The 27,961-nt window shown below is 39.9% G+C and overlaps 1 protein-coding gene across 3 annotated transcripts; it reads left to right on the top strand.

The window, feature by feature from the left end:
• Positions 1–53: 53 nt before the first annotated feature.
• Positions 54–26,823, top strand: PHF6 (PHD finger protein 6). Of its 3 annotated transcripts, none has more exons than XM_065689630.1 (11): positions 54–221; positions 5,102–5,281; positions 5,484–5,585; positions 8,930–9,063; positions 9,367–9,410; positions 19,118–19,281; positions 19,459–19,602; positions 20,784–20,888; positions 21,685–21,818; positions 22,430–22,559; positions 22,848–26,823. In XM_065689630.1, exons 2-10 carry the CDS (start codon positions 5,144–5,146, stop codon positions 22,557–22,559), a joined length of 1,095 nt encoding a protein of 364 aa, XP_065545702.1. In that variant the 5' UTR covers positions 54–221; positions 5,102–5,143; the 3' UTR covers positions 22,848–26,823. The 3 variants fall into 3 exon arrangements, with proteins under 3 accessions (XP_065545702.1, XP_065545699.1, XP_065545700.1); XM_065689627.1 differs by having other exon boundaries at positions 19,115–19,281; XM_065689628.1 differs by having other exon boundaries at positions 19,115–19,281; positions 22,430–26,823.
• The last annotated feature ends 1,138 nt before the right edge of the window (positions 26,824–27,961 follow it).

The raw sequence follows: 27,961 nt of genomic DNA, 5'->3' as shown, positions 1-27,961 counted from the left end.
CGTGCGTGCGTGCGTGCGTGCGTGCGTGCGTGCGTGCGTCCGCTTATGCGTGCGTGCGTGCGTGCTTGCGCTCGGCGGCGGCGGCGGCGGCGGCGCAGCGTCCCCTGCCCCGAATGAAAGGGACGGTCCCGGCGAGCTGAGCGGCCGCGAGCGACCGGTGGTGACGGGCCGCGGGGTGCGCCAGCGCTGCGCCTCTGCCCGGCGACACACCCGCCACACGGGTGAGTGACTGACTGAGTGACCGCCCGGGTGCCCAACCGCCTCGCTGCCCGCCCAACTGCCGCCTTGCCGCCCGCCCGGGGCAGGCACCGAGACCCCGGCCCGCCCGGCCGCAGCCCCCGCGACCCGCGGAGCCCGCCCTGCCCCTCCGCCGCTTCGCCGCCGGTGCTTGGGCCTCAGCGAGCTGCGCACCCCCGGGCAGGACCCGGCACTCAGCGCTGCCTGCTCAGGGGGCGACCCCCGGTGCCGTTACCCGCCCCCCGCCCCCTCCCCGAGTCGATGGCAGCCGCTCGCTCCGCCCGCCTCGGCCCGCTCCCTCCTTCCCTGGAGGATCCGCCCCCCCTTGTCTCCGAGTCCCGTTTCCCCCAAAATTTGGTGATCGCCCTTCCCGGGAGCCCCGCGCCCACCGAGCCCCCCTCGGCAGCCCCTCCGGCGGGGAGGGGGGGGCCGGCTTCGCTGGTGCTTGTGGCCGGGCCTTTGAGAGGGGAATGGCAGCGATCCCTCGCCGAAGGGCGCCGCGCTGACCCCCATCGTACCCCCGGGGAGGCGAGCGGCAGAGGTGCCGGTGCCGTTATCGACCCATCTCTTGCTTCCCGCGGAGCGTGGAAACTTTGCTGTGCTCTTTGCCCGATCCCTGTCGCTGCGGGCTCCGTGTAGCCTTTAGTTAACCTGCTCTGGTCTTATTGTTCAGACTTCCCAGCGTTGGGCCTTCCCCTTGCACCCACCTTTACCCCCTTTGGGTTTTGGGTTTTTTTTTTCCTTTAAGGAAGTTACATGGAGAAGTTCTTATCCCGCTTCTTCTAGTGGCTGTAGAATGCTGTGTGAGCTTAACTCTTGAGTAGGGATTTCCGTGGGACTTGTGACTTTGGGCTCTCAACTGCAGACCCCTCTTCCTCCACAGCTTCACCCCCCTTCTCCAAAGTAATGCCCCCAATGATGGGTGATTGACTGTAGAAACTAGAAAGCACCTAAAAGTTTCTTGAAGAGAGAATCTGGTAGTGAGCATCTTGGGAAAGATGAACACAAATGTTTCCTGAGAGCCCAAACCTCTTCAGTGTTGGTATTTTACACCACTTGTGTACTTCTCTTGGAGGTTTTCTTTCAGTAAAAGTCGTGATTTTAAAGTACTATGAATCTGGAATCACACAGCAAACCCAGCTTCCCATGGGAAAGCACAGTGTGGGGGTTACTGCCCTTTGTTGGGAATACAAGTGGGGCTTTAACTCCTGGAAACAGGTGGAAGCTCCTGAAGTGTATTTAGGCAATAAATAGAAATCAGAATGCAGATTACTTTCTGTTCCTGGATGCTGACCGATGACTCCGGCACCGAGGGCACCCTTCTTTGCACTCTTCTTCTATGTTCCAAAATCTATCATCTAGAACTCAGTAAACAGGGTGCAAACTGTAGGGGTTTGTCAAACACTTTGTTTTAAAGGTAAAAAAGAAAGGTGCTGTTGGGGGAAGCACTGTGCAGAATACCTTAGTAGACATTAAGAAATGTGAATGTAAATGAACCCCAATTTTGGAGGGAAGAGTCACTGAATGAGTTTCTTCTTTTGTGACTTGAGGGTAGGTGAAACTTTCCCTTGTTTTTTGAGACCAAGCCTATGGAAAACTTATCTGTATGTAATCATCTGTGGTCTGCGGTACACGTGTTCAGATCTGGTCAGGATCTCCCAGGCAGACGTTCCATAGCACATCGCTTTCTGTGATCAAACCTGTGAGACTTTCTCTGACAAACGAGATTCTGGCAACGGGATATTTAAATGCTATTTTCGAAGTCTTTTATTCACTCGTTAGCTTTTAAAACATGGAAAAAAAGAACTAGTGAGCTGTTTGGAAGGTGCGTTATTTTTCTTGTTCCGAGGAAATGTAGCTCAATACTTGGCGAACTGGATTGGTTGCTTTGGGGTGATTTAACTCGAGAGATGAAAACTGAATTTGGAGTGTTTGTGTTCAGAATGGCTCTGGGTTTGTAGCAGAGCTGCGTAACTTGGTTCTTGTTGTCAAAAAAATGGGTATTTTTAAATGGACAGGGGAAGAAGTAGATTTTGGCACAAGAAAAGTGATCACAGGGGAGTGTTTTCTCACATTTATGGGCAAACACACATAGTTTAGGGAGAGGTTTATAACTGAAATGCATATGAAATATTGCTCATGCTCATTTATTTTCCTGCAGTTACTAGGAATGCAGGAAAATAAATAGTGTTAATATCCAGTGATAATACCCAATGGTAGAGAAAACACTAATGCAAAGAGCACAGGATTGGAAAGAAAACTTTTAGATATCCTTGTAAAATGCTTCCGGAGTAATCTAATGTGATGGGGAAAAGAACGTGGGTCCCCTTTCTGGTGTACCCTGATGCTTTTGGTCTGTTTGTGTTACAAATAATTTTTCGAGTGTTAAATTATTTATAATTGAAGAAATATTCCAAACCGTAGTATTTAGGAGTTTATTTTGATTTTTTAATACCAACATCGGTGCACCATCAGGTAAATATTGGCATTAGTTTTAACCTCACTGTAAGCCTTAAAAAATCTAATGATGCCAAAGTACTTGAAGAAGTTAGGTTCTGTCAGGCTGTTAGTGCATGGGAAGGCACGGAGCTGAGGGCAGCTGACTGCAGCCAGCTGTGAGGAGGTTCTTTAGCATCTTGGTGCTTGGAAAGTTATTATTCTTTAAATGAAAGATGATGAGAGTCACTTAATACATTTTTATGTGTTCTATAAATTGCTTGCATTTCCTAAAATATGAATTTGCTTATTAAATGGAAGGATAGCTGGGTTTTATAGCAGAAATTCTTACTACTTTAAGGCAGTAGAACGTGTGTGTGTGTTCAAGTAAACTCCTGATCTTCCTTTTAAGAACTACTATCACTGCTGTCAATAGATTGAAAATACAGTCTGAATATAAAATGAAACAGCCCCAAATGATCGTGTGTATCAGATTCTTAATACCAAAGCAGAATTTCTTGCGTTTTAAATTTGTAATGTATTTTTAACCCATCACTATGGGATTTATGTTAAGCCTTTTAATGTGACCTGAAAACAAAAAATCTTTGTGATACTATTTTGCACGTGTCTTTTGTAGGGTATTTTTTTTTCCTGCTCCTAAATGTTATTTTTGTTTGAGTTTTAAAAATTATGGTTAATAATTTTAATTATTATTTTTTAATTAAAAATCTGTGTAAGTTTCCTTCCGGAACCATTTCTTCTTTCTACGCAGAAGGGATTACAGAATGGTGTTGTTTTGTTTTTGCTCCAGAAGAATACAGTATAGTAATTCTTTTGTGTTTGACACTTAAGGACTCTCTATTGGCACTGCAGAAGGGTGTGACCAGTTGATCCAGATTGGCACATTTTTTTGTGCAAATCAGCAAGATCTGGAATCTGTGCATTCTTCTTATGAGTATGCGTCACTGGCTTCTACACTGCTTTCAGTTAGGAAAGACAGCAAATGAAGCTGTTGATCCAGCAAAGGCAGTAACAGCTACAGGACACAGACACCTTTTGATGCAGGAGTTTCATAGTAAACATCACAAGACACACAGTTCAAACTGAAAGCTGTTGAAATAGGAGAGTGAGATTGTAGTGGGACTGTCTTTTAGCAAGATTAGATGCCAACAGTAACTTAATGACGTTCCTCTGCCTTCGATTAGAAAACCAGTGAGTGATGCGAGCGTTAGCACCGGGAAGCAGGCAGGTTTGCCTGTGCTAATTCCAGAGCCCAGGCATGCATTTTGGTGCAGATTGCCACTGTAGCATGATTCGGATGTATTGCAGCTCTGCAGTTCTTATGAATGGATTTTAGGGTTGTTTTTCCCAACAGAAATATCGAGCTATATAGTGACTTTTCTTACTTAGATGAGTCTAATGAAGACAAAGGCTGAGGAGGATGCTTTCATTGCAGTTGTGGCAAATTCTGACAGTAAAGCTGAGATTTCCAAAGTGAAAAGCTGTAAGAAGGTCTGTTTGGAGAGAATTATATTTTATTTCTTGGGAAATGTAGGAGCAAATGAACACAAACTACTTAATACTGGTCCAAACAGCACATTAGATATTTCCTCTTTTAACCTGCAGTGTCTGCCTCTGGATTGGGACCTCGGTGTTATGGTTTAAAATGGTAACAGGTGAAAAAGTTTGTGGTTCTTGTTGGGTTTAATCTTCAGTTACTTTTCTGATAGCAGCTCTCATGCACTTACTGGAAACTGGAATGATATTCCTAAATTGTGGATCTTGAAAAGGCTTACATTACAGCAGGGTAATCGGAGGTACTGCCAAAATTTGGTACCTAATGCTGTTTGACTGGCCATGATGTATCTCTGCAGTACCTAAAATGCCCAGGTTTTATCTTGTCATCTCGTCCTCATCTAAGGGTAATAACTCCTCTGCCCTGAGACTTTGGGAGCACTCATAACGTGTTCTGGACTCTGGGGTTTATCTTTGCTTCTCTTGTAGAAGTTGGTCTCATGAATTTTATTGCATGTACAGGTAGTGCATTTTCTAGAGATTCCTTTGCTGTAATGTAAAACTGTAAGAATGAAATGAAAGACTTGCAGTAACCTTTTTTTCTCCCTAAAGACTGTGTTGTATTTTCCACTTTTGTATTTTTTCTACTCTCCCGTAAGTTTTGTGTTAGCATCCAGAGTTTTATATTAATGTTAAGACCTTTTTTGCCTGAAGAATTAATTCTGCTTGCTCACGCGGTATTTTCCCAGCTTTTTATGACACTGTATGTTTATTTGGATACCCTGAAGTGGCGTTAAGAAAAAAGTAAAGAGGGATAGATCGCTTTCAAGCAATCAATATTGTATTTATAAATGTAACTTAAATTGCCTTTTGTTGATGTTAACGTGCTCATTGCGCCTTTTTTTCCCTGTAGCTTTGAGCGGATTGGAGTGGCATTCTGAGGTCATTTAAAATCATGACAAGCTCAGTTGGACAGAAAAAAGTCTCTTCAAGACAAAGGAAGTGTGGGTTTTGTAGATCTAATAAAGATAATGAATGTGGACAATTATTGATGTCAGAAAACCAGAAGGTGGCAGCACATCACAAATGTATGGTAAGTTACCATAGGAAAAAGAAAAGGAATGTAGGGAGCTGGTAAAAGACTACAAACCAGTGACAAATTCACCCAGCTCTGCCTTTGGCACAAAGGATTAACCACTGTAATTTGAAATATTGGTGGGTTTTATAGATGTGGATGTTCTGTATCACTTATACCCTTAAAACTTAAAAAAATGGGTTTTGTTTTATAATTTTAGCTGTTCTCATCTGCATTGGTATCTTCACACACTGATAATGAGAGTCTTGGTGGATTCTCTATTGAAGATATTCAGAAAGAAATCAAGAGAGGCACTAAACTGGTAAGTCTCTATTTTTGGCTCTTGAAAATGAAAGACAATATTTTCTTACCTTCTATATAGTTTACCATGAAGTTGTTCAGTGTATTATATATATATATATATATGTGTGTGTGTGTTTTCTGGTTTGCTGTTTTCCTTTTATTTTTTAAGTGCTCCCTTTGTCTGTGTTCTGAGGCAATAGACAACTTCTAGAACATGTTGAAGTAAAACTGGTCTCTGATCTATGAACAGAAACCCACAGTAGATATGATTATACTGACATTGAAATGAAATTTCAGTGTCTGTTAACTAACCCCTGAAGTATCTTTAGGAAAGGATAAAAAATAGCTTGTTTATTCCAGTCAAGTTCTGGTCTCATGTAAGTATCTCATTGTAAGAATTGTAGCTTAATTATGGAATTATTAAAAAATAAATCCAGAATTATTATTTTTACGGTCACTTTTTTCTTCATTGGCAAATGTAGATGGAGCAGATAAGCCAGTTTGCAGACTCATTTACAGACTATGCCCGTCTTTAATGGGCTGCGTATGAACAACAGCATTCCTAAATTTATGTTGCTAATATATTGAATCTATTTTGTGTTAGATTCCAGAAAGAAACCCACATTCTAGGGACCTCATGAGGGTATTATTGTGCCTTTATCAGTATTAGGTTTTGCTGCCAAAATCTGTGTTTAACTACCAAAGTTAAAGTACTTTCATTGCTTCCTTTTATATGATTTAATAGATGATTCTGTGAGTACAGATGAACATAGATATGTAGGTACATAGTGATTACAGCTCCACAGGAGAACTGAGCAGCAATGACTTTTTATAATTCCCAGGAAGCTGATTCATTATTTTTTATTCTTTTTCTTTTTTTTTTTATTTAGACCCAGTTGTTTTCCATTTGGCTTTTTAAAAATACTTTTAACAAATAATCAATTTGTTCCTCACATTAAACATTTTCAGCTTAGTTATTTAAAGCACTCTAATGCATTCACCAGGTCCTGGTCTACGAAGAGTAGTCCCAAGTATTATAGTAGAACTGCAATTGTATAATAATAGCCTAATATTTCATCCAGTGTTTCAATTGAATCCTTTCCAACACGGGGAACTTTATTTGCTCTGTTTAGCTGAAGCATAAAGAAGTAACTATTCACAAGTCATTTATGGTGTGGTTGGGAATTTTCAAAGAACATGGTATTAAATGGAACTAGAGATTGGAAAGAAACTTTTTTGATTCTTGGGTCTCTTAAATGTTTGGGGGTTTTTAAGGTTCTTTTTATGTCATTGGTGATTTCTGTCTTTCTGCTTCTGAATCTGTTTATGTTCCTTCACTGATGCAAGGAGCAGCATCGTGGATGGATGTATGCTTGGAGCTCAGTAGCTGTACATATCAGGCACTTTGTCCAGCTTTCTGCAAAAATCCTGGGTCTGGTTAATCCACTAGATTCATAGTCCTGAGATATTTCCTATGTGGAGAGAATTTACGAGACCATTTTAGATCCTAATTTAAGTGCTTTATCTCTGCCTGTAGCTGTCAGAGAACTACAGCTCTGAATCCCTCTCTGGAGGATTCTGTCTTTCTCCGTTGACCTGTATGGGAAGCTTTAAGTGAAATGTTTATCGTTAGCCCAGCTACCCCCTCTCAGGTCTGCTTTCAGTTCCAGCCTGTTCCTTTATGTGGGAGCACACTGAGCAAAAATATCTCAGCGTGGTGCACTGGGTTAAGTAATTATATTGGTAGCTTGGACTAAATTTGTCTGCTGACAGACTTTACGTAGTTGCCTTCCTTCAGGAGGTGCTGCTGTTGACCAGGTATGTGCTGGAAACAGGCTTGGTCCTTACCAAAGTGACAGTGACTGACGTGTAGAACCTTTCTGGTAATATGTTTCTGTCTGAGAAAAGTTTGTGGGTTTAAACCTTAATAGGCAAGTCATAAAAACTGAAGAACTTGTCTAAATATTTGGCAGTACAAGTCACTCGTGATATTCTTGCTGTTAGCTGTGCATGGGAGGGCTTTTTTCAAAGGGCTTACTTACTTTGCAGCTTGTCAGACTTCACATGTACCTGTTCTAGCTTGGGAACGATTTAATCTCCTGACAGTGACCATTTGGGCAGCAGGACTTGTACCAAGGGGATAAATATTTTATTCTTGTCAGGAAACATAGAGCAATAAATCAATATAAAAATACCTGTGGTCTGGTTTGGTCATACATCACAGTGTTCATAAAAAGAAAGTTTTCTTTTAGTCATTTCTGGCCTTCAGAATACTCTAGTACTGACTAAAATGTATTGGATGGATGTATTTTAAACCTCGGCTTTTATAAAGAGCTTTGATCAGCTGTGGTTTTATTTTAAGCCATAATGTATAACAAATTTATGAGGTGAAATACTCATACAAATTAGATAACAACCGAGGAACGGTATGTAGCTAGACCATTTCTGAGCTTGCAGAGGAGTAAATGGAGATGATCCAAGGCTTTGACATTTTTACTGTTAAGTTTAACTTTGTTAAAATTGAAAACCAGGATGGCGATACATAACATTGATGGGGTGTTTGGCATATTTGGGACTAACAAGAACTTGACTAAGCCAGTGCTGCGGACAGGAAGTATATTCCTCGAAGACAGGGTTAGGAGCATGATAGTTGATGTATCCTAAGCAATGATGACTCTACTACAACAAGAACTAGTTAGCAGGAAAGAAGAGTAAAGCAGCAGGCTCCCACTTAACCTTTTCTGTAATATAAATCTAAAGAACAAAATTTAGTCTAATTGAAATAAATTCATTGTATTTAGCAACTACTTCACTAAATTCAGTGTTTTGGAAATGACTTAAGGTATGGGAAAAAAAGAGGTAAACTTGACTGCTGAGACTAAGGTAGGTTTGCAGGTCATTGGCATTTCTGACTGCAGGATTCATTGCCAGATGGGTGTCTTTTTAATTCCTTCTACCTTCATAACGTAATTCAGAATTCAGTAGGTACAATTCGAGTTGTAACTTCTGAAACAGTTGGTTTCAACCAACAGCTTGTCCTTGGGAGGGCGTTATTTAGGTGAGCAGCTGTGTTGCTTTCATCACATCATCAAATACATTCCATGAAAGTAAATTACTTATTTTCTTCACTTAATTGATAATCTGATGGTTAATGGTTAATCTGATAATGTAATAAGATGGTTCTGGCACTGTTGCAGAATTGCAGCAAATTTCTCCTTGATTAAAACCACCCAAGAGCTGGAAGAGCAACACCAAGTGCATAACTTCATTTATTTTGTCACCAGGGGTGATTACTATGTTGGTTTTGAACTGAGAAATAGTAAGCCAATAGTAACATGAATTGTGCTTTCTTGTTCTTTACAGATGTGCTCTTTATGCCATTGTCCTGGAGCGACCATTGGCTGTGATGTGAAAACATGTCACAAGACATATCACTACTACTGTGCTTTGCATGATAAAGCTCAGATAAGAGAGAAACCCTCACAAGGCATTTACATGTAACTATTATTTGTTATCTTTACTTTTGTATTTATATTTCACATTCTTTGTTTTAAAAAAAGAAACAAAACCCCAAAGAAAACCCCAAACCCCCACTTTGGAATCTAAACAAAACTGTTTTAAAGTTTTCTAATGATGATTGTGGCATTCAAACTAGTGATGTGCCAGAAAAGCGTATTTTCACTGCAACATTTGTCTTGGAAGTGGGAGAAAAAAAATGTACTGGCATTTAAATTTAAAAGATGAGTAAATAATCTGTGAATCGTGACTGACTTGACAGTTTTCAACTACTTTGTTTATAGGATTTTATGTCGAAAACACAAGAAAACTACGCATAACTCTGAAGGTAAAATTATTCAATATAAATTTTTCCCATTGTAGAAAGATACTTGGTTACATTGAATTTTTCTGGAGAATAGAAATGTTTTCAGGAAAAATCAGAAGTACGTTTTTTTTTTGAGAAACAGTGAGTTTGGAAGCCCATCTGATTGCTGTATTTTCTCTAAACATTATTGGTCGAGGTAGAGAAAAACCTCCCAAACCATCAATTTTAGGATGTTCAAAAGATTTGATGTTCTGTCAAAACAAATTTGGGGTAAAAGTAATGCATTCCCTTCTGGGGAAAAAGCTGGCTTGTATTTGTAGTTAAATATACACAATATTAACATCTAAAATATATTGTCAGGTCCCAGCTGATTTTTGCTATTGTTAATATTTCTAAATGCTCACTTTAAAGTATTAAATAGTTTAACTCTTCAAATAAGAAGGAGCCAATAGTAAATGCAAAGGTTTGTGATCAGATCACTTACAAATATAGTTCTGAGTCATTCTGATAAACAAAAAAAGCTGTGAATACATTCATAAAACCTGTGCCTCTTTGCAGAGGAGAGTAGCGAAATGCATGAGGAATGATATGCCACAAACGTAGATAAATCGTGTGGTCCATTGCAATTCCAAACTAGTTGTGCTGTTGTGTATTTATGCAGGGATTTTTCCTTTTCCCATTTTTTCACTGTATCTGAATTAGGTAAGCAAGCAGTTGTTAGGTTACTTTTTGCATTGCTTTCGATTGTAATGCCATCAGATGTAACTAACATGTATTTGACTTCATTTAGTGAAGATCACATTCATAAATACTTCAGTCTCTCTCTGCCAAATGTATTTTTAGGTTTTAATGCACTACTTTTATGCTCTGGGTAGCAGATATATTAATGGTAGGGTTTGGATGTTAGGTCAATGTTCAGAATGGTGTTGAAGGCAGTAGAAAATCCCACATGAACACTTCATTTTTTGACTGTTTACATAATTATTGTTGTGCACTTTGTCTAAAACACTCTTTGATTTTGCTATTACTAGGTTTAAATAAGAAAAGCAGTATGCATGTTGTATTAGTTCTACAGAGAGACAGGGCCACATTCTCCTGTAGTTGGCACTTCGGTTTGGGGTTAGAAACAAAATATCAAAGGCATTTGAGTCCAGAGAGAGATTAACCACTTTACCTGGTATTTCAACAAGATCTTTTATATTACTTCCCAAATGGCTCCATGTTGGACATTTACCTAAAAATGCCTCCAATTCTGTATGGAGCCCAATGCCAGTGGAAGAGTTCTGTGCTTGGAATTCCTTGCAGGATCTGAACTTGTGCTTTCTTTAAGAGTTTCCAGAAAACCATGATCTCCAGTGCTACAGTGTCATTCTCTAACAGCAAAGGCTTTTCAATTTTATATGGATATATTTGGGAAGATGTGGGAAAAAACTGCTAGAGGCATACTGGCTGTTTTCTTAAGTGTTGATGATGGCAGTTTATGAAAGCATTAAACTAGATTCATCCAAAGAGATTCTTAGATTGAGGGTTAGAGAAGGAGGAATAAACACCGTCATTCAGAAAAACCGAGGCCAAAGAACCCAATAGTAACGTATTTAGCATTGAACTTTGCACGTATTTTTGGTTTAAAATGTTTAGTTCTAGAAATACGTGTAGCTGGAATTCACTCCTTTGTTTTCTGGGATTTTTTATGTAATATTTGACTGGAATTTTACCCAGTATGTTCTAAATGTTCCAAAGAGTATGTTCTCTTTGTAGTCCACATAGTTGAGGGAACTGTACCCATAGGATATAATCACTTACAGTTAGGGATTTGGTAATGCCAAAACCCAGGTCTCTTTTGTGATAGACCTCCTTTAAATTAAAAGAATGTAAAAGTACATATTGCACCTGTCTTATGGCAATGACTTACATCATTGTATAGCAACGGTGTTTTGCTCCATTGAAGACTTGCCTTTAGAAATAAGCCGTGTGTTTTTCAGAGTTGATGAAGGAATTTTGTTTCTTAGTACTTAAATGCTGACATTTCCTTACTGGAATGGTAACCAGATGGGGAGGTTAAGCTTTGTAGATGTATTTTGTGGGTTCATTTCTCAAGGAAAATGTTAATAGCAAAGAGGAATTTCAATGTGAAAGAATGGTGGAGTGTAAAACCAGAAAGGTTTTACTCTTGTTTTTGTTTCATTTTCCTGCATCCTTGCTCTCAGCAGTGTTTTCATAACAGAATAGTTAAAGCTCATCTGTGGTTATGTCACTCAGTGTAGGTGCACAGAAGCACTGGAATTATCAGTCCTTTTAATGGAAGCTTATTGCTTCTGCTCTGGGATGTAGTTTGTTTCTGCTTTTCTCTTGGTCAATGTAGAACATCTCGGGGTGGTGGTGGTGGTGTGTGTGTTTATGCTTTGTTCTCTGTATCCAGATTTAATTGTTGCAGTCCAAATACTTTTATTATATCCCTTCTGCTAGTGAATGTTCAAAGAGTTTTGGGGAGGGTTCAGTTTGATGCAGTCCGGAAGAGTTCATTTTCTGTAGGCTGTACTGTTCCTAATAGTAACAGTACAGTTACTAACACAGTGAGATGTGTTTTTTATTTCCCTTCCCTAGAAAATAGGTGCTTTAGGGGGAATAGTTGTTCAGGTCTAAAATCTGGCTGATGTCGCTTTTGGTAGAAGTTCTAGTTTAAAAAGAATATCTATTAACCATTTAATAACGGTTCAAGAGAGTTTCTTGGGGCTGCATGGGAATGTGGTTGAAGGACCTGTGTTAGAATTAAAATTGCCCAATCAGAACCTAATAAAAAGGACCTTTTAGATGTTATTTATTGCTGTCATGAAGTTCAGGTGGCACAAGAATTCATCAGACTGAGCATCTCTCTACTCATCAAGACAAAATTAATGAGCAGTGGGAGTTCATTTTCATTTCACTGACAGGAGCTGCTGAACTACCTCCTGTTTTTCTTTGAATAGGAAAATATGAAACACAGCAGGAAAGTATTGTGCTCTTAAATTCATTATCTATTACAGCAGGTTGTTGAGTTTGTCTCATTTATCTGTATGACCTAGCCTTCAGATGATGTAGAATGGGAAAACTGTATTTCTGTGTATTTCCTTTGCGCGTGTGTGTTTGCGTGTGTGTGTATTTCAGAGTGATTCTTCTATGCTGTGTTCCCAGTAACTGGAAGAAGGACAAAGTGAGCTGCTCTCACACTTTGGGCCAGGCTGGGAGGTCAACAGATTTGCAGCCACCTTCTCAGAGGAGCAGAACAAGTTCCTGAATGCTTCATGTCTAGATTTGTGTCTGGCTGGTTACAAACCTAACAAAACAATCTGACCTGAACTCCAAGGAGCAGTTTAATTTGGAATTTAGGCAAGCCATCCATGTTTTCAGTACCTAACAGGTTACAGGGATTGGTGCCAGTGCTTTCAGACTATCACAGCTAACTGTAAGCTGAATTACTGTTCAGTTTGATACAATTGCATTTATTCTCTTTGAAGAATAGAGTATTGTTGAACCGAGGCTTTGGAACTGTTGGGATTTATTCCAGTGTACTGGAAATAGTCGTTGAAGAGGTGGAAATCTGGTATCCTTGTTCCCTGCAGGTAGGGCCGCACCGGCCCCTGTGGTGAATTTAGAACAAGTTCAGATGATCATCAATAGTTTAATATAAACTAAGATAAGGGTGTACTTTCATTCTGCTGTGACATAGCAGTAAAATAAAAATAATGAAGAAAGCAATGTAACTATCTATTGTGAACATTAAAACAGATGCTTGGGAACTGCAGGGTCAGAAAATAAAGTGTCCATAATAATTCCTACTGTAGCTGTCCTCAGCGCCTCAGGGAACTATGTTTCCACAGTGGAAATAAGGACATTCCCTGTCTCAGCATCCTTTTCATGTTATTCTAAAGATTAAATGTGAAATCTATGCTTCATATACTACTGTGCAAGTTGGGTGAGGGTAATATTTCTCTGTGAGACCTGTATCAACCCAAGTACTTTTTCAAAGCACTGTAAGCCAGAGGCTGGCAGGAAAAACGGTTGCAGTCTTTTGTCTTTATAGTTAGGTAACATCCTGATTCATCTGTGGATCCTTTAACCAGGGCTGGTTCATAGTTGCCTTTTCTGTGTCACTGTTCACAACATAAATCACCTAATGTTGTATGCATTAGTGCGGTCAGGTATAAAAGTGTCTGCGATGTTGCAGTTGGGTGTCATTTCAGGTCTGCTGGTGGATGGTAACAAATCCTTCCTGAGCTCTGCTAACTCAGCCTTCTTGTTGCCTGTCTTCTGGAAAATGCTGCTCTGAACATGGCATCAAATGTATGCAGTGGGTCCAGGCAGTAAGTTAGCCATCTCCTGTGCAGTCTGTTCCAGACTAAAGGAGGGATTTTGCAGAAGCACCACAATGGTGTTTTCTTATGGGAAACCCCACAGCTAAAGGGGAAAGATGTAAAAGTAATGTGGTGAATGGTTTGAGGACCTGCCCTGTGCTGTTTACGTTGTAATTCTCCTTCCTATCTAAGCAAGAAATAATACAAATAGAAACTTTGTCAGCCAACTTCAGCTTAACAGGTTTCTCATACCAGTTGTCACAAGCTTTCTGGTTATGCAGATAGCGTGTTGCCTGCCTTCAGTCTTTGCCAACCATTAGATGCTTGAAAAAGCATTTAAATTGTATGCTCATGGAAGATTATTTTATTAATTTTCTATGTTACATATACTTAATTAAAGAAATAATCTCTACTTCATAGCAAGGCTACTATTCAATCAAAACCACCTTATGGACAAGAGTCATCACTTCCTGTATCTGGTACTTCTGGATCATATATTAGTGATGGAGCTGAAGGGGTAATACAGTGTTTTTTCCTCTCCGCTCTTATTTTCTCCATTTTAAATATGTTTCAGGTAACTTGGTCTTTTTCCATTAAAAAGAAACAAAGCCAAAAAAAAAAAAGCCCAAACAACCTAAAAATGATATTCAGCATTCTGATTATTCATTTCACATCATTTGCTGATAAAAGCTGCTGTTATTTCATGATGGGTTTAACCGATAATGAATTTGCTTGCAAGGGGGTTTATGCAAATCCCTGGTTCTTATTAATGCTTATAGATGCATTCATGTTTTTATTAATGACTACCGGGACAATAAGGTTTTGCCAGGTTTTTTGACATTTCTTTTCAATTTGAAATGATTATGTTGCCACCTACGGTTCATTGCGTTGCAGCCCTATTTCAAGCACATCTTTCTTTAACATGCTCAAGAGCTTTTTTCTTTCTCTGGATTGTTTCTCTTCTAAAAATCCAGTAAGGTTGCTTTTGTTCTCTGTCATTTTTAGCCTGTTTTATCCCAAATGCACTCGAAACTTAAAATACACATGTGTGATTGCAGATTTACATAACAGCTTGTCTGAGCCACTTCCTCGCGTGGCATTTTGGCTTCTTTTTATGTCAAGTCCTACTTGCAGATATATTTTGCCAGTCAGTTGTATTTGTTATCTTCCTGGTACAGACTTGGCCCCTTTGCTTCTGGCTCGCTTAGTCTGTTGTTTAAGGTAGTGTAGGAGGCGGATACTGAGAGCAGTATTAGCCTTTATTGTGTACATCCTCTTTTTATTTGCTCTTTCACAACCTTTAAATCACTTCATTCTTTTATTACTTTGTTTTAGCCTAGCTTTTGGAAAAGGGTGATTCCCCGCGTATTTTGAGCTGATGCAGTATAGAATAGATGGGTGGTATCTCCACCTCTTCTCTGCCAAGCCTTACTGTAAGCAGCAAAACATCCTGATCCTTTTTCCTTCTAGTCATGATCATAGAATCATAGAATAGTTAGGATCAAGGAGAATTTTTAGGTTTCTCACTGAAGCTGAGTCTCCCCATTAACAGTTTGTGTGATCCGGCATTTTGTGGTACTTTGTACCGCTCATGGATTTCTAACATGCGCATCTGGGGCTCGCTGCTACTCATCTTTTCAGTCATCTGAATTTACAGTATCATGTTCTTAGGTGCTTTTTAAAACATAGGATGTTTCCTCGTGATTTCTATCCCCACCCCTCCTCCTCAGACCATATTGCGTATCAAGCTTGGTGTTCCAGATACAGCACTTAGGGACTTGTGAAGGAAGCTCGTAAGAGACCTCCTTTTAATACTTTAGATAAAGTTATGTTGAGACTATTGTGATGCTTTTTAACAATCGATGCAGTGATGGGCTATGGGATGGGGGCATTTGAAGGACATCTAGGGAGTCTCAGGGGATTCAGAGAAAGGGTGGTATCCATGAGAAAACGTCATCTGGTCAGGGAGGTGTTGAACAACTTTTTGTGTTTTCCTTAGTTCAAGCTGACATGAGAAGTTGGAAACACCCATCCATCAGATGCCAGGGAAACAGGGTAAGAGCTGGCAGTGGGCTTGAGGGGAGGGATAGGGCACAATCCAAACAGTGTATTGAACAGTAAAGACCATCCAAGGCAGATGTATTTTAAAGCTGTACTGTAGTTCATAGTGCTGTTAAAAATGAGAGGTACTTAAATGGCTTGAGGTATCAGTTTTGAAGATAGATGTAGTAGAGCAGATCCTCCCATCTCAGTGCTGTTAGTGTGTAGGTCCATGTCACTCTTAGTAGGAGACCTAAATCTGAAGGAGCTGTATTTGAACGAAGGGGTCAGGTAGCATCTTGATTTCAGTGAACTCTGAACTTCGTGTGGAACTGTTAGTTTGGAGCACAGAGAAGGGGTTCTCCTGTGAGGAAAGCCCTGCAATGGTGACGGGGTTTTTTATCTTCCACTGAAACAATCTTTTCAAAATAGAGCATTTTTACCTTTCAAATATTAAATTAAATATTCTAGTAATTGTAGACTAAAAGAAGCACTTGTAAGGAGGTTGTGACATCTCGTATAAAACATGGGTTTTCATAATGTGTGCTTGGGTTTTAGCAATTAGAATTCACTTCCAGTTTTGAAAGCGTGGCTGTGGAGGGTTCAGGATGTGCTTTAATGTTATTAGCAAATAAGGGTGGACTAAGAGGTGGAAAGCATTATGGTTGACAGGATTGATAAAGAGCTTTAGAAAACGTAAGGAATGTTGATGAATGGACTGCATTTGGCTTCATCAAATACAGTAGGGAAATCCGTGGAATGCTTTTGGCAGGAATAGTTTTAACTTCTTACTGATGTTGTTTAAAGGGTCACGAATTCAATAGTCATATTTTTGTAAGGCTTTTCTTCTGGTTTACTTACAACCATCTGATTTCTGTCAATGTAAAAGCAGAGAGCAAAGATCCACAAATTTGGTTCAGTACGTTGATGAGGGACAAGATAAGAGAATTCTTGTCTTTGAAGGAGGTTGTTAAAACTTGCTGTGTGCAGGCTGAGCAGTGTGATAGCCGAATTGCATCATCTTGCATGGGGAATTCAGCAACTAATGATAAATGAAAAGTAATACTAGTAACTTCTGAGAAGGAAAGGGGAAATGCATTGTTTCAGTAGATAATCCACGTTGTCATGGATTCTGTTTTTTAGAGTAAAATAACTGGTACTTTTATCATCTGATTGGAAAATAATAGTATATATTAAAGCATGGGAATGTTGTAATAGATGGACTGATGTATTTCAGTGGCAACTTGGGAATATCTGTATGTAGCTGAATGATCTGTCATTGTAGGAGAGAAAAATTTGCAGATTTCTGTTCACTTACTCAGTTTTTGCCTCTTTCTGCTTATACAACAGAGTAAAGCTCTGGGGGAATGAACGTGTTGTGATGCATCTGGGTTAGTTTTCTGTCCTTCATTAATGAATGTGCAACAAGCTATAGCTTTCTTGGGGATTAGCAAAAGATGCAGTAGGCTGAGCTTAATAGGATACACTCGTATGCGAGGCCTTGGGCAGTAGTAATCGTCTCCTCCAAGCTGATGGCTGTGGAGTGTGTTCAAGTCTTTGACTTCAACCTTTAATGCAGTTGAGTCAGGAAATAGGAATTTGATTTGATTTTTATGTGATAATAGATAAGAAAAACAAGTTCTGGAGAAGCAGCGTTTAGTCTCAAAATAGGACGTCTTGTCTGGATCCTGAGGCCTGGTACAATGGTAATAAGTGCTATGGCAATGATGTAATAACAATAACAATACAGTTAAGTGCCCCATTAATGTATAAAGAAGATGTTCCAAATCCTCTGATTAGGAATTCCTTTTGTTTGGGGACTCACAACTGATGTTTGTGGTTTGGATTTGAGAAGCGAGTTCTTTAGTGAGGGGTGTGTGTGTGTGTGTGGATGCTTCTGTGAACCAGTCTGCTGAAATAGATTGCGGTTTGAGCAGAGGTCGGGGTTACGTACTAAAAGAATAAGCATCCTCCTGTGAAAAGCTGATGATCAGGAAAGCTGTTAACTACTGAATAGAGCTGGTTATTTCCTATTAGATATAACTTAACTACATCAGACTGGAAGCAAGCTGAAGTTTGCAGAATTGATCTGCATTAACTGTAGAGCTTTGAAGTATCGAAGGGGGGAGTCTGTCAGAATACTGGGCTATGCTGGAACTGCTTGAGTGAGTCCAGAGGAGGCCATGGAGATGCTGCGAGGGCTGGAGCAGCTCTGCTCTGGAGCCAGGCTGAGAGAGCTGGGCTGGGGCAGCCTGGACAAGAGAAGGCTCCTGAAGGGGAGACCTGAGAGCAGCTCCAGTGCCTAAAGGGGCTGCAGGAAACCTGCAGAGGGGCTTGGGACAAGGGCCTGTAGGGACAGGCCAAGGGGAATGGCTTGAACCTGCCCCAGGGGAGACTGAGCTGAGCTCTTAGGCAGGAGCTCTTCCCTGGGAGGGTGCTGAGGCGCTGGCACAGGGTGCCCAGAGAAGCTGTGGCTGCCCCATCCCTGGCAGTGCTCAAGGCCAGGTTGGACACAGGGGCTTGGAGCAAGCTGCTCCAGTGGAAGGGGTCCCTGCCCATGGCAGGGGTTGGAGCTGGATGGGTTTTGAGGTCCCTTCCAACCCAAACCAATCTGGGGTTTTGTGATGCAGCAGCTGAGGTGACATTTTCAAAGGCACTCGTCAGACCTCTTTGGTGTGTCTGTATTAAAAATATCCATTCTTACATTCTTAATGGTCTGTAAATCTTTTATCCGGAATACTGTCAGTGTGGGTGATTTTCTGTAAGCTGGTAGCTGCTTTTAGCTGTTGATGTAAAAATACACTGTATTAAAAGGAAATCTGGGTTTTGTTTCATGGAGACAAAATACATTTCAGTATTAAAACTTGATGTTAATGTTACAGTCAAAATGGGTGAATTTTGTCTTAAGTCAAAAGGTATCATTTAATATAAAGCAAAGAGAGAGGTGTTATTTGGATACACTGGCACAACATCAAGGGCAATTTACACTGGAGTTATGCATCTTAAATTAAAAGCTTATTTCATGGTTGAAAACATTTTCTGATTTCAGTGTAGTTTAAATGCATCTTATTCTCAGTGGAGGTGAATAGATGTATCTGAGGGCAGGTTTGGGGTCTGAAAGCAGACATTCTGTGAAATGCTAAACCTTCCTATGTTGTAAAGATGCAAAGCTGTGTGATCTGTATAAAGAAGTAAATGCAGGATCTGCAGTTGCATGTTTGTCACAATTGGGGGAAAGCTGCTCTTTTTATTTCTGGTTAAATACAGGAAATACAGGTTATGTCTTGTTTGTTGGTTTGGTTTTGCATAAGATCTTTTAGAATCTTATTTGATGATGTTTTCTAACTTCTAAAGCAGATTTAGAAGAAAGTATCAATGAACACGAGTTGGAGCCTTCACCTCCCAAAGGAAAAAGGAGGGGTCGTAAGGGAAAGCCAAGAAAAACAAACTTAAAAGGGCAATCAGAAGACACTAGATCTACGTCCTCACATGGCACAGATGAAATAGAAAGCAGTTCCTATGTAAGCAGTAAATATGCTAAACTTCTTAGAAGACAGAATTGTGTATTTCTTCTCTGCAAATACAGTTTTTCTTAAAGCTTGCATTTGTCTGAGCCTCCAGCTGGTGGCCACAGGCTTTTAAAATGAAACCTGATTTGTAACCCAGCAGTATATTTTAGTAAAATGTTTTTCTTTCAGAGAGACAGGTCTCCCCACAGAAGCAGCCCCAGTGATACAAAACCTAAATGTGGATTCTGTCATGCAGGTGAAGAAGAAAATGAAGCTAGAGGAAAGCTTCATATATTTAATGCCAAAAAGGCAGCAGCGCACTATAAGTGCATGGTGAGTAACAGCGTTGTTGCGAACCAGTCTATCACGTGAATCTTGTCTGAATTGCTGTTTTACATTTTAATACAGGACCCTCACATGTAATTATGCATGAGGATTGTCTGTGTGCTGATGATCTCTTTAAGCACTGAAATGTTGCAAAGTGAGCAATTCATTTATTTTCACTGTGGGCAATATGGATAAAAGTTGGCTACGTGCTAAGAGATGGAATTAGCTCAGGGAGATGCTTTAGCTTATTAAATATGCTCCCTTAACATCTAAATGCATACACAGTTTTTACAAAGGAAATCAGAAAACAGTTTCAACTAAAAGAATCCATTACAAAAATAAAATCCCTTTACTCCACAGGCATTCAGACAAAATCTGGGAAGAATCCATGAATTTCATTAATTTACTGACCAGTGGATTCAGAAGTGGGACATGGAAGTTCTAGAAAACCCTCCTTGCCTTTAGATGATCATATTTGGAGAGCAGTCAGCCTGAAAAGTATCTGCTAATTTCCATAAGCATGAGCAGATATTGCTAGTCCTATGAATGAGGTAGGGCTTTGAGTAACAAGCCTCAGCGGTCCCTGTTGTACCTCAAACTGAACAAATAGTCCAGGCAATCTGTGGAGTATTGTCTTCCTATACTTGAAGCTGCTGTGTACCAGCAGCCTTGCGTCTTCAAGTGTTCTTCACTGCCTTGTGTACCTGAGCTTCGGTTTTAAGACGGTTTAAACTGAATATGCCAGGGCGATGTTAGTAGGGATGGTACTTCTGTGCTCTGTTGTCAACCCTCAGGACTCTTCAGGTACGTTGGTATCAGCTCTGCCATGAAACTGAATTATAACTGTGTCACAGGGAAGGAAATGGAATATTCCCAAAAAGTTGAGCCATGTGATTGATAATATTGCCCATTTATTACTCTGTGTTTTCAGCATGTCATTGTTTTTTGTCTGCTTCTTTGTCTTTTAAAATACGTTTCTCCAAGGCAACAGTTAAAGCAAATGGGTAGGTACCAGGAGGAGTACTCATCATACTCATTACTCAGCATGGCTTTTTTCCCTAGTTTGGTAAACACATGCTGTCTGAAACCACAGAAGGGATGTTCAGTACTCTGTTATTCCAATACATAGGAAAAATCTCTAATCACGCTGGTGACCTGAAGTGATTTTTGACTTGCTTGTTTTACAGTTGTTCTCTTCTGGCACTGTCCAGCTAACAACAACTTCAAGGGCAGAGTTTGGTGATTTTGATATCAAAACTGTACTTCAGGAAATCAAGAGAGGAAAAAGAATGGTATGTATCTGCAGAATGGGATTCTACTAAGGTGTATATGGCTTTGCCTCCTGCCTTTTGTGAAACAGTCTTTTCCATCTGTTTTTAAATGCAAAATCAAAATGTATTGTTAATGTCACAACAGGTAACCAGGTAGGCATCACCTTAAAAATTAGTGGTGGTTTGGCATATGGGATTTAAGGTTCTTTATGACAGTGTACATAGTAAATTACTATTAGTCTTTCTGTGATCATAGGATAGCAGCTTTGGATCCTGTGTTTCTAACAGCACAGTGTAAAACTACACATAAACTTGGAGAATATGTTCTTGCAGTGATGTGTTTCCGCCTGTTTTGATGTTTCAATACGAAAATGTATTAAGGCCTCGGAGGTGAGGACCTTGGTAAAATGTCACATTGTATTTTATTAAGGTTCAGGTTGTTTCTAAAGTGATAAGAAGAAGTAAAGGGGGAGGTAACAACCCCTAACAATATTGTTGCTTGGAAAAAGCCATTGAAGATTCCCCATATATTAAGACACTAACTTCAATACTAATAAAATGGTCCTGGAAGTGCAGTAATACATGTGATTTTCAATGCAATGGACAGCTAAATCCTAGTTTTCAGGGTTTAATATGTTAGTATTATATAATTTGTTTTCCTGTCTCTTTGGTTAATTTTATATTGGAAGGATGATCTGCCAGAGAAATCACTCTGTTCCAAAACGGTAGTCATAAATACGAGGAACACTAAACTGAATACTAAGAGGTGAGAGACTAAAAGGCTGACCAGTGCCGTTCTCTTCTTTCCCCTGCACAGAAATGCACACTTTGCAGCCAGCCTGGTGCTACTATTGGGTGTGAAATTAAAGCCTGCATAAAAACATACCATTACCACTGTGGAGTAGAAGACAAAGCTAAATACATTGAGAATATGTCACGAGGAATTTATAAGTAAGGACCTACGTCATTCTTGAATTTATATTGAAAGTGAAGCTATTTTATGGCACATTTTCTGCCTAACTTGGCTAGTTAAGTATATCATTGAAAAAAAAAATAATTTCATTTTAATTGGTATTTTTAAGTAATTACTGACTTTGCAAAATACTCCGTGAAAATCTGTGTAGTAGAGTTGTCATATGAGAAAATGCATTTACTTGTATTGTATTTTCCTCCTTGGTTAATCTGTGATTTATCTTAAGGAAACCCTGGGCAATTTCTGTAATGATTTTTCCACGTTGATGTGTCTTATAGCTAATTGGGGGGGGGGGCGGTGTTTGGCTCTGAACTGCTGGTGTTAGTGGAGTTGCCAGAGTGGCTTTGCCACAAGAGGGCATTCTCCGAGCAGTGCAGCAGCAGTTCTCCAAACCCAGCATCACCAAAGTTCTGTTGCCTGGTTTTCGACCTTGTTTTCTTTCTCAGTTTAACTGATGCCTGACTGAAAACCGTGAATGAGTTCAAGGAGTTAGTGACAGACTTGTAGCACATCTCCAAATGACTTGAGAGGAAGGTCAGGTGTAGATACTTTCAGTCCAAGTCCTAACTGTTTTCCTTTGTTGTACTAGACTCTATTGTAAAAACCATAGTGGAAATGATGAAAGAGATGAAGAGGATGAAGAAAGAGAAAGCAAAAGCCGTGGCAAATTAGGCACTGACCATAATGACATTCCTCAGCAGCAGCTCAATGGAAACTAGGTATGGAAGTTCCTCCTGACAGATCTGTTACCGAGACCGAAACGCAATATACATTTAATGTAGTTTATTGCAGTGAAGTATTTAGTGTATGCAGAGAAGTACTTTTTATTGGCAGACTGTAGAAAACTGGGGAGGATTTGTTGTTTCTTTTAAATCCAGCTGACTTTGTAACAGTCTAAGAAGGGAGGCCCTCATTTCTATTGCTAAATCTAGCTGTAATGTCAGAGCTGCTGAATGCTTTTCTGTATGATTTTAAATTTACTATTGTTTTCATCGTTTTTTAAACAGGTTCAAGGGACAGAGTTATAGAACTGGGAATGGCTAAGACATCATAACTACTAATTCTTTTAAATTGTTTTCTAAACTCAGAAAAGGGTCAGTGACTTTTTGCTGCCCACCTCTGTTAGAAGTTTCATTGAACTGCCTGAAACGTTCATGTGTGTGAGCCTTCAGTAAGTGGCAGAGTTTTACATGTCAATATTATGTAGTTTGTAGTCTGCAGTGTCTGGAAAAAAAAAAAGAAACACTATATAAATGATATGTAATATGTACAGTGTCAAAAGTTAAGGCAGACATTGAAATGAAGTAAGATCTATATTTCTGGACTGAATAAAAACCTTAAGATTTGGAACGTGTAAGTTGTTTAGTGGATTCATGCAACGAGGGAAGGTCTTAGCTTAGCTTAATGAACAACATGGACAAGCTCGTGGTGGCAACAAGCTGGTACGTTGTGAATTTTGCATTCTCTTCATACACAAGTTACGGAGGCTGTACATGGGAAGGCTGCTCTCTGTTTTTGCTTGCAAAGCACACGGTAGAAAAGGACTCAGTGTACACCAAATCACGCTTGAACATTTCAGGTTGTTCCTGTTGTGATTGCTCATTCCGCCCAGCATTGTTTGCGGGAGATTTACTTGAGCAGCTGTTGGTTCTGAGCTGTGAGCTTTAGAACTCATGCCAAAGGGCTGTAGTTCATTCTTTTCCCCAAGGACCCATCCCTTTCTGTGTCCCTGATTTACAAAGAACACTTCACCAAGTGTGATTAAAACCTTACTCTACAAATGTTTGGACTCTGCAGCCCAATCTCTTTTACTTCAGAGAGTTACAACTCTTAACTCACTATGGAATTTAGCCACCGTATCTGACGTCCATACCTCAAGTGTTCTGTGGTGTGTGGAACACTTCATGTTTTGTCCAGAATATGCATAAAGGTCCCATATTCTGTAAGAAGAATGAGGAAACAACCTTTTTTTTTTGCTAGATTGGTATTTATTTTTTAATCTTATGACCACTATATGAGAAATTTTGCTTATCATCATTATTGTTTTAGTGATTATTTTTTCTCTTTCTGTCAAGTCAACAATCGCATCATGGAATTCTACTTGCTAGAGTTTGATGTTCCTGTAGGGAATAATCAGATCTAGACTATACCAAACTTAACAGGTCAGTCCTGTGACTGCTGTCAGAACACCTTGTCATTTCTAATGGCTACTAGCTTCTTCAATTGGTCTGTTAAAGCACATGCTCAGACTTAAATAAAACCAAAAAGCTGAACCTAGTCCACATGTTTGTCTGTTGCTATCGCATCACCTTACTTGTTTGTTTAGGGGTTTGACTTGTTTCACTCTGAACTCCCAACAAAACTCCTGGATTTGAAGGAAGGAAACAAGCAAAAGACACTGATTTGACTATAAACTGCTACAGTTCTTCTGTGATTGGTATTGCAAAACCAGTTCATTTGTAACACGAGTTTCTGTAGCATTTTTTTACTTGTATTTTTAAGAGATTTAACGTGTGTCATTTGTCTTCTTATGCATTCCCTTAATGTCTTGAGGGACTCAATGACTGTATATTGGAGTTTCTAACATTTTACCTGTTAGAATTCAATCAGTTCTGTTTGCTTTCCTGGAGAATAATGCCGTTTGGAAAGAACTCTTTGCTGTGTACAGAAAATATTCAGTTCCTGCTCTAAACATGATGCCATTGATCATTTTTCTTTTGTATTTGTAACTTTCACAATTAAAAGCGTGACTTGAATTGCAATGACAGATCGATTATTGCCAGTGTCTATCGAGGTGTGCTGTTTCTCCTAGAACACGACCGTTTTTCAGCCACTCAGAACAGTTTTAGAATGCAAAACGCCATCCTTCAATGTTGAAATGACTTCTAGATGCGTGCCTCAGACATGGCCCTCCCATGGTAAAAAGGCACTTTGTTTGCAGCTACTGTATTTTAACTGCGGTTGCATGGGGTAGATCTGCCAGCATACTGATTGTATTTGAGACTGAGCTCTTAATTCATAGTGTGTCGGTTGCTTGGTGTAATATTCAGTCCAATCATTCATCTCGTAGGAAATAGATTACCCCATTCCATGCCTCGAAGAACCAGAGCAGCACTTTACCTTCGGGTAGCAGAGAAGTAAGTGGCTGGCTTACCTGTTACCTCTTTGTGCTGAGATGGCTTGTCTCAAACTGTCATTAATTCATGGAAGCAAAGTCGAAAGCAAAACTCTTTCTTATGAGCCTCAAATGTGTCATAACTGACTTCAACTCATGTATGCTGGGTAAAAGTGCCTTACAATGTACAAATTGTATTTATATGTTCCCAAGTAGCATCACCTGCTGGGGAGTAATTCTGTCGTGGAGTTAATATTTAGAAGAAATGTACCTCAGCAGTGTATTTACTGTACATCTCTTACATCCTTAACTGTAGTTTTCAAAAGCATGACAATGTATGATAGTATCCAACATTTACATCGTTTTTTTTAAGACGAAATACTGCCATTACTGTCTTTTTATGTGTATTTTAGCTTGGAATTTCAGACGGTCTGTCTGATGTTTTGGGTTGGTTTTTCTTTTGGTAAAGCAATGTAATCTTTGCAAGCGTATATTGAAGATTCTTCTGGAGCATCTACCAGAATGTTAGAAGTAAAGAAAGTGCTCTATAGGTGAAATAGGTATGTTTCAATTAGCTAGGTAATGCAGTCCATTTGTTACCGAGAACTTTCTTTAATAGGCACCTTCTGCTTTCATCTCGCAATCTGAGAACTCCTGAATTTAACACGACTTGTCTTAGGAAACTGGTTCCACTTTATTTTTGCCTTTCTTTTTGGCCTTTGGGCATTTCTTTTGCTCACAAGAGTAGTTTGTGCTGTTTTAATATGCCTGGAACCCTCTGAGAAAAGAGGTTGCTCCCCAACTCACTGTATCTCTGTATGAAGAGATCTCCCCAACTCACTGTATCTCTATTAACAGATCTGTGGTTGTGCTATACCAAGAAAGGACTGTACCAAGGAAGGACAGGCATCAGAAGGATATTGTTCAAATAACTGAGGATACAGCTGGTGTCATGCCAGAGTCTCACACACCGTAGCAGTAAGCTGGGCTGTCTCTCCATTGCAAGGAAGGGTGAGAGGCTGGTTCAGTGCAGCGAGTTAGGATGAGGTAGATGATGTGATCGAAAGCTCTCCTCCTTTCAGCAGGGACTGATCCACAGGAGGTAGGTTTTGTGCGAAGGCTTAGGGAGTTACACCCACATTCCACAAAGCCCCATCTTCATGTGCAAAGAGCTCTGCTGATCTAGGATGGTGTGAGTGTACTGAATCTGGCCCTAAAATGTGGAATCAGGGAGGAGAGCTTGCTTCTTACTGCTGCCTGTGTGAAAAATAAACTGGTGTTAAACCAGAGTGAAAGATGAAGAGGTGATAATCTGTGTGAAATATCAGACTTCTCTGGCAGGTGATAATCAGTGCATTCCAAAAATATTAATATGTCAAATCAGACTGACAAGAAAATTAATCCTCATTAGATGAAATTAATCTTAAAAGAGAAAAGAAAGTACATTATAGCAAATAGGAACTCTTCTTCCATGTCACCAGACTCCACTGTATTAGTGATGGGGGTTAAAAACCAGAACACAGCTCTTGATCTCTATACTCATTGAGGCAGTTTCTATATATGCATATATATGCATATCCATTAGCCAGCAGTGACATCTCAGCCCTTAAAGAATCCTGGAGAACTGTTGCTTGTCAAAAAGCACTCAGGTTAGCCTAATGTTTGCAGCTTTTGCTCTAACATACATTTACAGTAGGTGTAAAGACAAGGAATGTATGAAAGAGGGTAAATGCATTCCTATCTACAATGTTATGTATATTTTGTTCCTGTTATATTGGCTTTACTTCCAAAGTTGTAGTTTGCAGTATTAGTTTCTTTTTATTGGTATCCTTGCATATATATATTCAATAAATGAGTTATGAATTTCATCTTTGCATATCTGTCCTTTTTCTGAATGTATCACTTCTACAACTGTCATTTTAATGCATAAATGCTGTATTTCCTATAGAGGTTACAGACCCAGGAGCGTTTTACCAGGAGAGAAGTAAGAATGCGTGCTTTGTGAGTATGGCACTTAGTGATAACTCTTCATATTGGTGTATTCTTAGCATGGTGCTGCTCTGCATTTACAAGTTAATGGGAAGGGGTTGACTCACTGCAGGGTCCCAGTCTCACCTTTCAAGAACTTTTCTCTTTCAGAGGTGAATTAATTTAGACTGAGATGCCAAGGGACTGCAGAGTGCGTCCTGGTTTTGGCTGGGATAGAGTTAATTTCTTCCTCGTAGCTGGTGCCATGCTGTGGTTTGGATTTAGGATGGAGAATAATGTTGATAACCCACTGATGGTTTTAGTTGTTGCTAAGCAGTGCTTATACTAAGTCAAGGACTTCTCAGCTCGTCGTGCCCTGCTAGCAAGCAGGCTGGAGGAGCACAAGGAGCTGGGAGGGGACACAGCCACCACAGCTGACCCCATCTGCCCAAAGGGATGGTCCAGACCACATGCTGTGAACCCTGACGGCTCAGCTTGTCTCTGCTTCCACCCGCCTGTTAGAACTTGGGGTCAACTGTTAAAACTGGAAGATTAATGGAAAAGAGAAACCACTGGTAAGCTACTAAAAGAAAGATCTAAGTGTAGTTTGTCCTACACCAGCGTAACAAGCTTCCAAAACAGGAGAAGCAGTGGACACAGCTTTGCTTTAAGTGACTTTCCGTAAGGAAGCAGGGGAGCATGCTCTGACACCAATTTAAAAGTGAGGTTACAAGAACCTGTTTCGAAAACCCTACTCTGAGTAATCATTCATCACCCACAGTCAGACTGCAGGGGTGAATCGGTTGGGGTTCTCTACACTTCTGCTCTGGTTTGATGGGGTTTTTGTTTCACTGTAGGGAGCACCAGACCTGAGCTAACTACTGACCAGGTAGAAAACAATCACAATTCAAAGTTAACTCGATAAATTCCAAAGAGTTAGAATGGGATTCACTAAATCCAGGGGTGGATTTGACAGAGCATGTTTGTCCACTTCAGCAGAAGCAACATCAGCTGAACAAATAAATACAGGACAGGCTG

The sequence above is a fragment of the Lathamus discolor genome, chromosome 9 (genome assembly GCF_037157495.1).
Source record: "Lathamus discolor isolate bLatDis1 chromosome 9, bLatDis1.hap1, whole genome shotgun sequence".
In the NCBI taxonomy this organism is placed as follows: Eukaryota; Metazoa; Chordata; class Aves; order Psittaciformes; family Psittacidae; genus Lathamus; species Lathamus discolor.
Note: the sequence above shows the minus strand (reverse complement) of the source record. Positions and strands in the feature narration are given on the sequence as shown.